This window comes from Podarcis bocagei (assembly GCF_964188305.1).
Source record: "Podarcis bocagei genome assembly, chromosome: 8".
Classification (NCBI taxonomy): Eukaryota; Metazoa; Chordata; class Lepidosauria; order Squamata; family Lacertidae; genus Podarcis; species Podarcis bocagei.
In genome coordinates this window covers 38,777,154-38,792,138 of record NC_138133.1, presented here as the reverse complement: position 1 = coordinate 38,792,138, position 14,985 = coordinate 38,777,154, and the positions used below count along the sequence as shown (strand labels likewise).

Here is a 14,985-nt window from a genome sequence, read left to right as displayed (position 1 = left end):
CATATCCACTGGGTTTCCAGCACCACCATTACATTTGAAGAGAAGACTAAGGAGAGACATGCTGTACACAAATTGGTCCCCATATGCAAATTGCTGCCACATAGAAGGAAGCAAATACTTATTGTCTGCTATTCCAGAGGGCAGAACTACATCAAATAGACTTAAATTACAAGAGGATAGGTTTTGGCTGAACATTGGGAGAAGCATCTTAATAGTAATAGCCGATCAACAATGGAGCCATTTACCTAGAAAGGTGGTAGGCTCTCGCCTTTATGGATATTTTTGTCATGACTTGTCCCATGATCCCGAATGGGTTGACTGTTACTGTCTAATGAAGAGGAGCAGGATGTGGGAAGTGCCACAGACAAGGAGCAGCCCGAGAGGGAGGATGAGTGTGCCATATTTTACTTATCCTGTCATTCCGCACAATATGATTCGGCTCAAGACGTACTAGAAAAGAAATGAAAATTGCCCTACAAAAGAACAAATAGCCTATTGGCTTCTAAGCCAGTGGAGAACCGAGAGTTGCAGAGTAAGTGACTATAGTACACAGAAGGCAGAGCAGAACCCTCAGTAATGCATGATAGTCCTGGGGCTATGCTGACTCTCTAGGGTAAGAAAAATAAAAGTAAAAATCTGTAGCAAGAAACTGTAAAAACAGCAGTCACTAAATGGTAGAAGGTTGGAAGTGGGATGGTTTTGATCATGCTGAATCAATGTCCTGAGTAATCAAGGTGGTTTAGTCATTATTGGGCTGAGTTCCATTATAATAATTTCTCGGTATTGTTTCAGTAGAAATCATTTATGCATTATCATTAATGGCATTGTTATCCCACACTTCAGCTGCTTCAGCCGCAGCATGATGCATTCAGCTGAGTACACCACTTAGGTTTGTTCTCCGATTGATTTGGCTTTAACTAAAAGTGAAATATGGTTATTATAGTGGAATTACTTTTAGGCAGTCTTATTTTCCAAGAAGAAAAACTGTAAATGCAACTGTTGCTCATTGTGATTTTGGTGGATTATTGGTTATTTCTCCTTTGTTACATAACTGACCTTCCTTATGCTCTGTAGTTTTTGTTTGCTTTTAATCTTGGACCAAAACTGGCATCCATAAAGTATACTGGGTATATTTGCTGTTGTATCTAGTTATTTATAGCAAAGGATGAGAATTACCATTTTCTTCTTTTTTACTATTTCCTAATGTACTAAAACCATATTTGAAAACCAACTTTATTTTGAATAGGAAACAATTCCAAATTTGAATAATGCTTGTTTCAAATAAATAATAATAATAATAATAATAATAATAATAATAATACTATCCCTTCCATCTGGCTGGGTTTCCCCAGCTATTCTGGGTGACTTCCAGCAAAATATAAAAAATAATAAAATGTCAAACATTAAAAGCTTCCCAATACACTTCCATTTAGAAAGTTGCTTCAATTCATAATAGGAAGCTGTCCTGTTTATTGTTTATATCAGCAGCCGTAACTTTCTGGGTCTTTTTTTTAACATAGGTGCATGAAACCTGCAGACATACAAGAGAATTAACCTAGCAAAATTTCAGACATGCAGATCTAAGGGCGTTTCTGTTTTACAACAACAAAAATCAAAACTTTGTAAAATGGCAATGCATACAAAATATAAGAAAACTAGGCCCAAAATTATTTTCCCATAGAAGTTATTTGCTATCCTGCATTTTAGAAACAGAGGAATTGAGTTTACTTTTAAAAAATATAAACCCTTCGTCTCTTTAAGGCAAGGGTGCGAAATATGCCCAATTTAGGATTTGGCTGCACAGACCTATTCTTCAGATTCCCAGTTGAATGCATCACAATAAATTTATGAAGAACAGGATATCCCTGCAGATGGCAACATTAAATTGGAAATTAGGCATATTGGTAATTCACGTCTGTTATTTAAATTGTGAATGCCGGAATGGGGAGTAAAGAACCTGCTGTAATGTTGGCTTGCCTTCATCCTCTGTCTGCTTAACTGTTCAGCTGTATAACAGGTTACTCAACTACTTTGTTTGTTTTAGAATTCCTAAAGACATTTATGACTAGAAGAAAAACCACTCCAGGGACTCTCCAAAGCCTACAGTTCTCCCAAAAAAATATAATAATCTGAAAAGGGAGAAGTGTCTGGGGAGAAGCTGGAGACATTTTTAATTGGTTCCATTATATTAATGCTGATGCATATCTGCACCAACCAGTTCTGATCCATTTCATCACACACCACAAACATAATCATGTTTTCCAGGAAACACACCGAAAGTTTCTGTTTTGTGCTAATGAAATTAAAAGGGTTTTTAAAATTATTGCACTCTACTTTTGAATGGTTTTAAAGTAAAACTGTTTTCAATAAACAAACCAACCAATGATATTATTTTAATAAAGTCCCGTTGAAGTCAGTAGGAATTTCAGGTCAAGCATGTCTAAGATTGCAACTACACTTCTCCAGGAGTAGCTTGTGCAATCAAACCCTTGCAGCATTTCTGATAATGCAGATGCTGAAACCACATAGTCCATCACCAACTATATATTCTGTTGCCACTTTGGTTTGTCTGCATCAGGGTTACAAATAAAGCTAATTTGCTATGGACCTGTGGTTGGTCGCCTTGGTTGTCCAAGGGGCCTGGTAGGAATTTTTATCCAACTGGCAAATTGGCACCAGCCACTTGGTTTTTCACCTACCTCGTAGCAAATCGTCACAACTTTTAGGTATTGGCAGTTAAGCATTGGAATATGTTTGTGTATTGGAGGGCAGGGTGTGGCCATTGCCTACCCCTCCACTTTATGGGTATTCTGTTAAAGGAGTCCGGCAGGCGTGGATCCTCTCTGACACCCTTGCTGGTGGCTAGGGTCATGGCACGACACCCGGTGACATCAGGGGGAGCTTACAGTTGTATTTGCATCAACAGGCTCCTCCTACTGGTGGTTAACCCTTGTTAGACTCACCCCTTCCTGAGGGGGTGGAGTCACGCTCTGTTGTTTTATCCAATGCCTAAGCCAATACCTCTCGCATGCTGTAATCAATGTTGTGGCCTTTTTTTAGCCCATTAACCTAATATACTGTGTCCATGTGTCTCTCTTATCCTCAAGCGGGTGGCGGGTCCTCGAATCAGAACGCTGAGAAGGGAGGAAAGGGGCAGCCGAAACACTACCTTCCATCCATAGCTTCCTAAGTCCCCACTTGAACTTGCAGGAATCCACCCCTAAAGCTTCCTCTGGTCTTCACTATGTAATAAATAATTTCCAGCAGAGAAATATTTCGCAGATCACATTAGTATGTTAATATTACATCCACCTTGCAATTTTTATTGCCACAACCAACAGGGAGATCCAATAGGATAGATAAGTATATAGAGCAGTTGATAAGGGTGCATCTGATTAATTACAGTGGCATCATTGGAGACAAGAAGGGAAAGTAATATGAACTATCAGAACAGTAAATCAAAAATCCATCACTGCTGGTAAAAGGTGCCTATTGGAATGCAAGGTACTAGAGGTAATTTTCAAGGATATAAAAGAAAATTATCTTATAAATCTGCTTAGATGTGAAATCAGCAATACATTGATTCATATAATGTTTTCTTGGTGTATTGCTATTGCTTGGGTTGTGCCTGGGCACAACAATCACTTTCTGTTGGTTGGTTGGTTTGCGTTTCTTTCATTATCTTCCTTCACATCTCAGGTCATTCGAGGTCATTCCAATATAAACTATTTTTCCCTTTTTTATATACTTTATCTTATTTGTTCATGCCCATAAATTGAAGTCCCTAGGCACTCTCACAAAGCGTGAATCATTATATTCCTACCAGAGCGTTCAATAACTCTCTTCCTCTTTTGCCTTTTCATGCTCATTTTACACCACAGCCACATTTTGTACTTCAGACTAAAATGCCAAACAGTTGTTTTAATGAAAATGAAAGTCTTCTGCATTTCCTTACTGCTGAATCTTACCACTAGCCATAAACAACCACATTTAATCAAATATAGTCACAATGCAGGCAGGCACAAATGGATCAGTACTGAAAATGAAGAGGATCATCAGCAAAATATAAAGCAATGAACAGCTTAGGCTATTAAGCAAGGCATCACATTTTCATGAGCCTTAGACTAGAAAATAAAGGCCAGAAAGCGTCAGATAACACGTGCATGTATATCACATGATGATTCAATATCAGCTGAATGAATGAACTTAACTTTAATAAATTGTATATTGTTGATATGAAAGGTTTCTCACTGATATTTGGTTCATAATGACCCACACACATACGCAAGCTGCCACTTAATGCTTCAAAGGAGGTTATAGGATGTTGACCAGATTTCAGATCTTGCTTAAGTATGCTATAGCTGTGGTCCAAAAAAAACCATTTGGATCAGAATCTGGATACATGGCAAACTATTATTTCATGTGCTCTTATTCTGAGTATGTTGTTCTGAAAACTTTCTCATATATATATATATATATATATATATATATATATATATATATATGGGGGAAAAATTATGTCCTTAATAGCAGCAGTAATAATAATTGATTTTCTGGAAATAAGTGTTTTCATTCGTCCCAGTGGAAATTAACTGTGGGCATAGGACTTCCTCCCCCCATCCCCTTGTGTCACATTTCTTCACAAAATGACTACAAAAAATAGAATTTGATGCACCTCTGAAACACACTTTCTCCAAAGTGTAGCAATGCTATTTCCATGCCTTTCTGCAAATATATAGGAATTTGCAGTAATAATGGAAATTTTCTTAAAGATTTTTTTATGAACTTTTCTGATCAGAAGGGATCACTTTCACAATCCAGAGAGATCTAAGTGATTGTATGAGCAGTAGCATCTGCTCTCATCTTATTCTTCAAATATCCATTAATGTTCTTCTTTCAGCTCCTTAATAGCATCTAATCCAAATTCCCCATTGACTCTGAAGTTGCTACAGATCTTTCTTTCTTAGTACAAATTCACAAGCTATGAAAGGGGGGGGAACCCACTATCAGCACCAGATAAAAATGACACTTTACCTTACGGTGCTTTGGTCATAACACACACACACCCCAGCTTTTATAAATTGCAAGAGACCATCTTAAAGAGAAAGAGAAAGAAAAGATGGCAGCCAAAATATTACCCAGTTGAGCACACCCGCCCCCATAAAACCCTATTAAAGAGCTGTCTAGATGATACAAGTAGATTGATAAACTGACAAGCACTGAAATATATCTGTGTTCCCATTGCATTACAATAGTAATAGCATATTATTTAAAAAGCTGCAAATTTGCAGGTTATTTACAGTATGTAGGATCAAGGCCGACCCAAGACATTTTGGCACCCAAGACAAACCACAGAATTAAGTTCCCTTCCTCCATTTTAGTGATATGGAGGTGAAAGAATGGAAGAAATTTAGCTTCATCTGAAAAAGTACAAAACCAGACTTCCAAACACAATTCCAATACAAAGCACTCTGGGGGCCCCACACAATGAAACACACAAAAATCAAGCTGTGGTGTTTTGTGCCCTCTGGAACTTTCAAGAGGTTACCTGCTTTTAGCTTTCCAGTTTTGATACCAAGCATGATTGTATTGCCCACACACAGCCTGCCCAATGCACATAGTAACGCGCTCAGGTATCAGGTTCAAAGCCCAGCTTCCCTGTAAAGCTCACCTGGTCACCTTGAGCCAATTAAAACCTCTCAACCTAACCTACTTTACAGGCTTGTACAACACCTTAAACAGATAAGTGGACTGAAATAAAATTTAGTTGTAAGCTGTGTTGAGTCCCTGACAAAGGAAGAAGGTGAGATATTAATCAACAACAATGTAAACTAAGAATGATCAGGCACATAGCAGAAAGTCCTATTTAGTGAGACTGAATAGACATGTAAAGACTTGCAGTGTAAGGCTCAACAATAAAGGAATAAACACTCCAAGTGTTCTCTAAAAATTGCTGGCAACTGAACCATTGCAATTAAACAACTTAAAGTGGATTGGTTACATTTTCCTTTGAAATTATGAGTGATAAATACAAAGCGCTTTGTAGGTCAGCTTCACCATTTCCTTCATTTGGTGCAGGCACTTTATTTTCAATATAAATGTCCCAGACTCTGGCCTACCTGGCAGTAAGTCAACATTGTAAAGTCTCCAGCGCAGAGTCAATCCATGTGTCCAAAGTCCAAATTGAAGCATGATCCTGGAGCAGCCAAGTCAAGGTCCATCAGCTTGGGTAGTTAAGCACACCCAACACCTCCGCTCTGCTACCCTTTTATACTTTGCATGCTGATTGCAGCATCTGGGCTTGACAAGGCATGTGACCCTCACCTGTTCCAAGCCTACTCCAGCTGAGGAATCACCTCTCTCCACTCAGAGCTAACAAGCCCCACCTGGCCAGCTAGGGATCTGGCCTGTGGGCCCTTGCCTGCCTCAGCCTCCTGCAGTTCCCATTCCATTATTACAATTACTATTGTCGCTTTGATTAGTTGGCTGTTTGTTATATAAATTCCTGCAGGGACTGAGTGTTATCAAAGTGTACATAAAAACGGGAGCAACTGGAACCAAGTTTAGTGCCCTGGTGACCTACCAGCCCAAAATCAGCCCCCAGTGAAACAATACGGTCTTGAAAAGGAACATTTGTCTCCCAGTTGCTGACTACAAAAGTGCTGTTCTGAATTGGAACAAAAATCCTGTTCCTAAATACTGCTAAATTATTGACAAGATCTAAACTATCTGTCACACAAACTCATGAATCAAGCATGTATTACATTCCCCCTTTATATGAAAACAGTTGTATGCATTATTTATAAATGGCTTGGCTGCTAGAAGTGGAAATTTTACACTGGGAATGAACTCGAAATCACTGTAAGTTGTCTACTAACAAGTTGTGTTATAGTGAGTTTAGCCAGTGCTATTTTTCTAAAAAAAGAGGTGCCGGAACTCACCATGAATGTCTCCCTTGTTCTCTTATAATGTCAATGGCTCCCACCCAGTTCCAGATTTACGTATAAGCTAAACAAGCTATAGCTTAGGGTCCCACTCTCGGGGGGGGGGGATTTAAAGGGGGAAAAACTGGATATACATTTCCAAAATATAAGATTAAAAAACAAAATAAAACCTACATACAGCAACAGTGTTTTGTGTTGTGAAGGCTCCTATGTTGTATTTCAGTTCAACAATTACTTTGATAAAATACATATTTTGTTATGTGCAAATGGCTTTAAATACCTATTAGGTCCATAAATTACCATATAGCATATATTCAATACAAAAAAACAGCGACAATTTGTGGTTGACAAAGGACTACTGGACATATAAAGGGCCACATTACCTTCAGTAGCTTAGGGCCTCATCAAACCTAAATCCGGCCCTGCGCCCACCTGAGAGGTGCCAGAACATAGTTCCAGTGAGCTCCAGATGAAAAAAGCCCTGCGTTTAGCAGTAATCTGTTGGGAATTACTAAAGCTGAATAGCACCATTAATTTGTCTGTTTGTTTGTTCTTGTTTTAAATTGAAGGTCATTTGAATGAGAAAGTCATGGGTCATGGAATGTACACTCATGTTAACTGTTGCCAAACAGGTTGCATTGTTGCAAGCCTGAACAATTTGTTTGGCTACAGGTGACAATGGAAGGAAAGATCAGGGAAGAGGCAACCTATAGCCCTTCAGATGCTACAACACCTATCAACCCTTCCCATTGGTCATGCTAGCTGGTGCTAATGGAATTTGTAGTCTTACAACAACTGGAGGGCCACAAGCTCTCAATCTCTGCCCTGATGACAAGAAAAAGCATAAGGCAGGGTGATCAACACATCAGTCAAGTGCAGAGAAATCATGTGATATGTGAACAATTACCATGGCTATGACCTACTGTCATTTCTCCCCACCATGCCTCCACCACCATCCTAGGATTTGGGAACTTTTATTTTCTTTTAGGTAAAACCAAATACACATAGCTCTGTTTCAGATGTTTCTAACTACTTAAGCACTACCAGATACTGCTACTATTATTCTTCATAGAACTTTTGTAGGTGGCGTCAAATAATTTCCCACTTAAAAATTATGGCTAGGCATTGTAAAAAGGTTTTGTGACGAACTGAAACCAGCCTGCAATATCTTGAATGTGCATTTTTGTTTTGGGAGGGAGAGGAATAAAAAGTTGCTTGTTTCCTTATGAACTTTATCAGTACAAATAAAATGTCTGCATCAAGAGTCCACTGGGGAACATTTAAAAAGTCAGGATGATGGGGACAAGATTTACATCTTCAGGACGACACTGGCATTTCTGCCGTAACAAGCACAAAAGTTTAGGCCAGGTGGCATCTTTCTAAAGGAGGCATCATCAAGTTCACAGTGTATTCTGATGCAACCTCTGGTGTATTATAAGCACAGCAAGTGGAATCTGGTGGGAGAGTAATACCTATTAGAAGCAACTTATAATCAGCCTCTGGTATCCCAGAAAACGGCATAGATTGATGACTTCCCATTCATTAATCATCTCCCGGTTTACATTTTAACACAAAGGCTTCCTGAAGCCAAAAGACATCTAAGCAATGATATTTCATTAAAGGTTTCAAAAGCAAAGGTTAATTCACCCAGCTAGTAAACTGTTAAGACATATGTGTATTCTCATTTGATGTGTAATATTAGAACGCTTTCTGATTATTGCAGTCACTGTACTGTCTCTGGTTTCACTCCCTGATACCACCATTTTCTGTTGTACTTTTTCTGCTCATAACTATTATTGATTGGTCTCCTTATTTGGATTTGATTGGCTTGTAAATTTCAGTGGATTTAATCAGGAATTATATGAGATTACCTTTTCTATACTGCATTTCCCCAGCGAATTGGATCAAGATGGTCATGAGATGTTTGCAGAACCAGCCATACCAGGCTTCCTCAACCTCAGCCCTCCAGATGTTTTGAGACTGTAATTCCCATCATCCCTGACCACTGGTCCTGCTAGCTAGGGATCATGGGAGTTGTAGGCCAAAAACATCTGGAGGGCCGAGGTTGAGGAAGCCTGAGCCATACTAATCCAACCTTTAATAATTCTGTCATCTGAATGCAGGGGAAGCTGAACACTAATATTGCATTAGAATGCCCTGTCATCCTAATCACCCAAGCTTCATGCTATAGATCTCTTTGCTCCAGACTAGAGGGGAAACTACAAAATATTCTGTGACTGTAATTTGTTCTGAGACAAATGTAAAGGGCTGGCATGTACCTACCGACGAGTTTAGAGCAAACAGGAGAAATCTATGTGAGACTTACCTTCCTTTCCCCACTCATTTGGCATGCTTCCAGTGTTGTGTTTAAAAAATATATGGTGACAGGTGGAGCAAGAATACACCCCTTTCCAAATCTATCACGGTCTGTAACATTACAGAAACAGGTCCAACAAAAAAAGTACAAACTATACTTTTCAAGCACATTTAGAGCACATGCCCCCCAAAGTATTCTGGGTACTGCACAGAGTTATAATTCCCAGCAATCCTTAACAAACTACAGTGTCCAGAAGTCTATGAGGGGGGATATAGGCTGCAGGAGCACCATATTATGTACACATATTTGAAGCCCAAGATAGGTTGTAGAATTATTGTTGACATCAGCTCTCCCTTTACACATATCTTACCATAGTCTTTTAAATGAATGATAAACCATTTCTGGAATATCAGTGTATCTTGTTAACATCAAGAATATGAGCAATTTGCAATTGTTAAAATATAACAATATTCATGAGATTTGTCTCCTTCCCCTCCCCACTCCTTTCCTTCCAGGTCACAGCCTCGGCTCAACAAAAGTGACTCGTGCACAGACATTTCCCAGCTACACCTCAGAGCAGGATGAGGAGCACGGGCCACGCATGTCACTGTCTAGCAGCTATGGATTCAGCTACAGCTCAGGCCTCATCCAATGACACACACCCTGTGTCTAACCAGAGAGACAGTCTAGTGTGAAACCTGTCTGTAGGCCCTGGAAGCCACTGCCGTTTCCTCGGTGTCCACAGAAGACAAGCAGTAGTGAAAACTGAGGACACATGTCTCCAGGCTGCAACAGTAAAGGTGAAATCTTGGATCACTGCTTCCCTGAGGCAGAGTCTAAGTGTTTTATTTATTTAACTTTTGTATTTGGTTTTGTCCATATGTTTTGTTTTTTAAAAAAGAAAAATGTGAAGAAGAAGAAGAAAGAAGAATTTCCTTTGCAGTACTGATGGTGTGCAGCTGAAGTTTCTGCACAACCACAGACACTGCCTGTTTGGGGGAGCGGGGAGCAAAACATTACGTCTTCAATGTGAGGCTCTTGCCAATCAATTAAGTCGTCAAGCTTGCTCATCCATGACAGTAGCCACCTTTATATCCTAGGCATCAGTCTACCAACTGAGTCATTCTTGCAGAAATGGTACCAGGCAAACAAAATTTGAAATATACTTCAGAAGGAAGTATGCAGTCCTATTACCAATTATGCACAGTTTATTCCCATTGACTTCAATGGGATTTAGGACAGTAGCCCAAAGTGGAATTTCTGAGGAGGCACCAGTGACTTTTAATCAGGTTCTCATCACTACAGTTAATACACAAGATAGATATAGAGATAGATACTGTCAATGGGATGGCATGGCGGTGCTTAGTAGCCTTTCAGAAAATAGATTGTGTTGTGTGTTAAGAGGTCATATGCCTATAATATTTCCCACACTGAATTTTTATGCCCAGATTCTGCTGTTGTGTACTCTGAACCTAATAATCCAAAACTTCCCATTGGGGAGATATCAAGGGAAGACTGTCACAAAGCATTGTCAAAGTCTTCGCATTGTAGATAATATTTAAATAGTGAAGTCTGAATTTATAGTCAGTATACTTTTAATTTTGTATACTGTGCAGGTGAGAAAATTGATATTACATTGCTAGGCAGCAGCCCAATTTCCATATAGTTTTATAGGGCAAGATGCTTGGGCTGGAAGAAATAACTACAATTTCAAGTTCTTTTCTTATTATTCAAGTCTTCATGGTTAATATGGATTTGTTCTCTTTGTCAACATTAATTTTGTTCTAGATTCCTTGTCTGGTGTCTAACTCTGCTATACAACCATAGGCTAGTCATGATTAAATTTCATAGCCATTGTCTCATCGCAACGTTGATTTTTTACAGTCTCCTACAGTGGACAGCCACATGAAAATGAACTGAACTGTGTGTTTTTTAGTCTTCCTGAAATCACAACAGCTCACTGTGCCCAAAACCTTCAGTCTTTTTCTAAAGATCAAAAAATAAATGGCAGCACCTATGAGTAGAATAAATGTGATACAACAGGATTTCAACAATCACTAGGAAACTGTACGTTCTGAAGTAATGCTAATGCCTATCACATTCCAGGGCAACACAATTTATTCAGCTAGGTCTTCAAATAACAGAGATCTACTGTAACTTAAGAAATTAAATAATTGATTGACTGCTGGCCACTACTGGTGCCATTCTTATACCTCTATCATAGTATCATTTTCTAAAAATAAAATGCTGCTTTTGGCCTAGCATTCCCCCACCTCCTCCCAAAATTATGCAGTTATGACTGTGAGTAAGACGATAAAAAGAGCAACATCTTCACAAGGCAGCATGTAAAGTTAAAAACATCAAGCAAAGTTCAAAAATTAAAATGCATTGTTAAAATATATAACCAAATATGAAAGGAAGTGACATAAAATAACTAAGTCTGGGGAAATGAAAAAATACCTTCACCAAAATGGCATCTGTGCAGGCGTCAGGCAAACATCTTTGGAAGAAGCATTCCAAATGAAGGGTGCTAGCACTGAGGAAACCCACCCTCCCATCAGATAGCAAGAGAACCCTGGGATTTCTCTGCCACATACCTTAATATTCAGGCTGGCCCTACCATTAGGCAGAGTAAGGTGAATGCCTCAGGTGACAGATATAACGGGATCAGGAGCAATAGCCTACCTGGTAGTTCCTTCTGAGCTCCCTGGACAGTCCCCTCTGTTGTAGGACATGGCTGTATATATCACATGGCATGTCCTGGGGGCCCTAAACTAGCCTGCTGCAGGTATGATGGAAGATGCTGCCCTATTGCCGGTGTGGAAGTGAAATTCAACTCCCAGTCTGGCTGGCTTTTTAACATGGGATAGGGAGGAGGTGCCCTATTCTCCTTCACCACAAGCAGCCAAATTTCTTGGGCTGTGCCTGCTGGGTGGGTATGCATGAAGGCAAGCTGTCCTTCATATCCCCTGGCCCTGAAGTATGAAAAGCTCTAATGGCCAAAACCAGCAGTTCAAACTGAGCCCGATGTACGTGGATTGACTTGTCTACCAAATGTTCTTTAGACATAGGAGGGTCATGAAGCAAGATCTCAGTGGCTGACCTCTCTAAGGGCAATCAGAAGCATTCTAGAAATAACAGACCTTTCAATAACCCAGACACAAACATTTTAGGCTTTAAATGTAGTAAGCCATTAAGAAACAAGCTAGTTTAGTCTGAACAAAAATGGAGGCACATGCTCCAAATAACTTGACCAGAGTTGCAGTTTCTGAACTGCACCATGAGCCTTCAGGCTGGGAGGGGTTCTGCTTCAGCCCTTCCAATAATTCAGTTCCATGTGAATTTCCACTGCAAGGTACTGCAAAAAAAAAAAAAGTCTTCAACCTGCATCATTGGGAAAATGGACAACTGAATGCCCTTATAACTAAAGTGTAATTTCACAAAAGTCTCAGCTGTGAAACTGTGTCAACAGCTTTGGATCACACTTTGAAAACTGTAAGTTAAAGACAGGATCTCTGAGCACATATGAAGTATGTGCCCCCTCTATTTCAAATTAGGATTCAGGATGTAATAATTAGAGAATACTTCTCTCAAGGAGGCCTGAACTACTCATAATGACTCACGAGTTCGTCTTCTAGAAGGGCACCAGATAGGTGTTCCTCCCTCATTTAAGAGTTCTTTTTTTTAAAGTCCACAACAAACAAAATGAGACATGTTAGAAATCAATAAAGGGACAGACACAGTGAAAGGCATAAGCGTAAATGCACAAAAGGTCCCGTCCCCCCCGTCATGTGCTTCAGTCTTCATAAAGCTCATTGTAATAAATGTGTAGAAAACAATTCTCATAACACTTGAAATTTTAGGGAAGAAAATTCACTGTGAGCAGACTGGGTATTTTGTTACATTGTAGAACTGACAGCCTTGTTTAGCAGTAGAGTTTCCTGCCTTTCATTGTTTTATGAGGCCAGCACTGGATGTGTTAAAAGAGTCAGAATCTTCTCCCTCTCCCTACTACCTCTGTAAGATCAAGTTTTATCTATTGCAATTTGAAGACAGAAAGAAAAGATTTCTTTAAAATGGTGTGAAAGAAATGTCTGCTTTGATTAAACATTTATTGATACATTAGGGTGGGAGATATTACTTTCCCCAAGCCATTCCTGCAGTCGTAATAGATTGCAGACTTTTACACCTCAGTGAACAGCTGCTGAATGAAACCAGTGTGTGATCTGATGGAATTCATCACGCCCCCTGTCTCTGTCACTTACTCTTCTTTTATCTCACTCACCGTGTTTCTACTACCCAGAGAGACCAGCTTTCTCTGTGGAGAAGTGTTGAACTACCTAACACCACAATGCAGAATTTCTGTTTCTGGCTGTTGCCCCCTGTCTTCTTTTGAAGCCGTGGTTATTGACATTTGTCATTTTAAAATAAGGAGTTGTATGTAGCATGTGATAAATCCTTGCATAATATTAGCGATACAAAGCTAGATTTTACTAATGCAACTGAAAAACTTCCCATATTTTCTCCAAGTCAGTTATTATACAACACTGATGCATGTTGTACATCCATTTGGCTTGGACTGTGTTCTTATTACAATTTAAGTAGATTAGCATTCTTTGATATATATTTTTAAATGGAAACCACCTCTTTCCCCCTCCCTGCCCCACAGTTTTATTATATGTTCTGCTAATAGGAATGCCCATATGTATCATGCTCCAACACAGAGCTTTTTTTTCTGGGGATACTCATGGGTACGCAGTACCAGTATCTCCTTTTCTAAAAGAAAAGCACTGGTTAAAAATGTGGCACTTGCTGTAACAACTTCGTGCTCCAACTTATCATTGTTTCTACTGTTCTCAACCAATAAGGGTCGGTTGAAAGAGAACAACTATCCATGATATGTATTTACCAATGTACATCTTACTCACAAAAGCTAACAGCCAATGCTATTCAGGATTGGTCAGAAGTGAATAACATTAAATTCCATGGGGTTTGCCTCCATACACCATTCCATATATGTACATATATCCACATTTTCTTAAGTCTGTGTAACTTAAGCCTGCTTCAGTCTACCCACTTCTCACACTTTTAAGAATTGTAAAAGGAGCTCCAGTTCAAGAACAGTCAACTTCACCTATAGTTCAAGAAGGAAGGAACAAAGCAACCAACCAAGTAGAAGCATAAAAATTCAGATGCCAATAAAGCAAAGCTGTGTTTATGTTGATATATGTACATATAAAATGGCCCTTGGAGAAATAACTTTTTCTTATTCATAGCCTGTAAAAATGGCATTTCACAAAGACAACTGTGCACCAATCCTATTGGCTACTGAAACCCTTTTGGTTTTCTTATGTGAGTTGCACCTTAAAGAACGTAAGGTTCTTTTGAAACCTGTCCTTTAAAATGAATTTCTGCACTGAAAACAAAAAGTGTGCACCAGGATATAAGTATGGCAGATGAGTAAAATAAACAACAGCATATACCAGAAGTATTGTTAGCATAAATTTTGAAGTTTTAATGTGGTACATTTAATGCACAGCCTTGCATGTCTAATGCAGCCCTGAAATTAGCCATTTGTCCAAGACTAGAAATTACTCTTCCAGGTCAAGTAGGTGGCCAAGACAAGTTCCCAAGCAGAAACAGACAGACATGGTTGAATGGTCACACTACTATAATTTTTGCAGCTAGAATACTATTCTACATATGAAACATTTCCAAAAGATT

The 14,985-nt window shown here is 39.2% G+C and overlaps 1 protein-coding gene across 1 annotated transcript in view; it reads left to right on the top strand.

Annotated features, from left to right (window-relative positions):
* The window catches only part of DOK6 (docking protein 6), a 188,574-nt gene extending 174,858 nt beyond the window's left edge, over positions 1-13,716 (top strand). Inside the window, exon 8 of the mRNA XM_081205656.1 lies at positions 9,777-13,716. Within this exon, the coding sequence (XP_081061782.1) occupies positions 9,777-9,916 (140 nt within the window). The 3' untranslated portion in view covers positions 9,917-13,716. The remainder of the gene's footprint in view (positions 1-9,776) is intronic.
* The last annotated feature ends 1,269 nt before the right edge of the window (positions 13,717-14,985 follow it).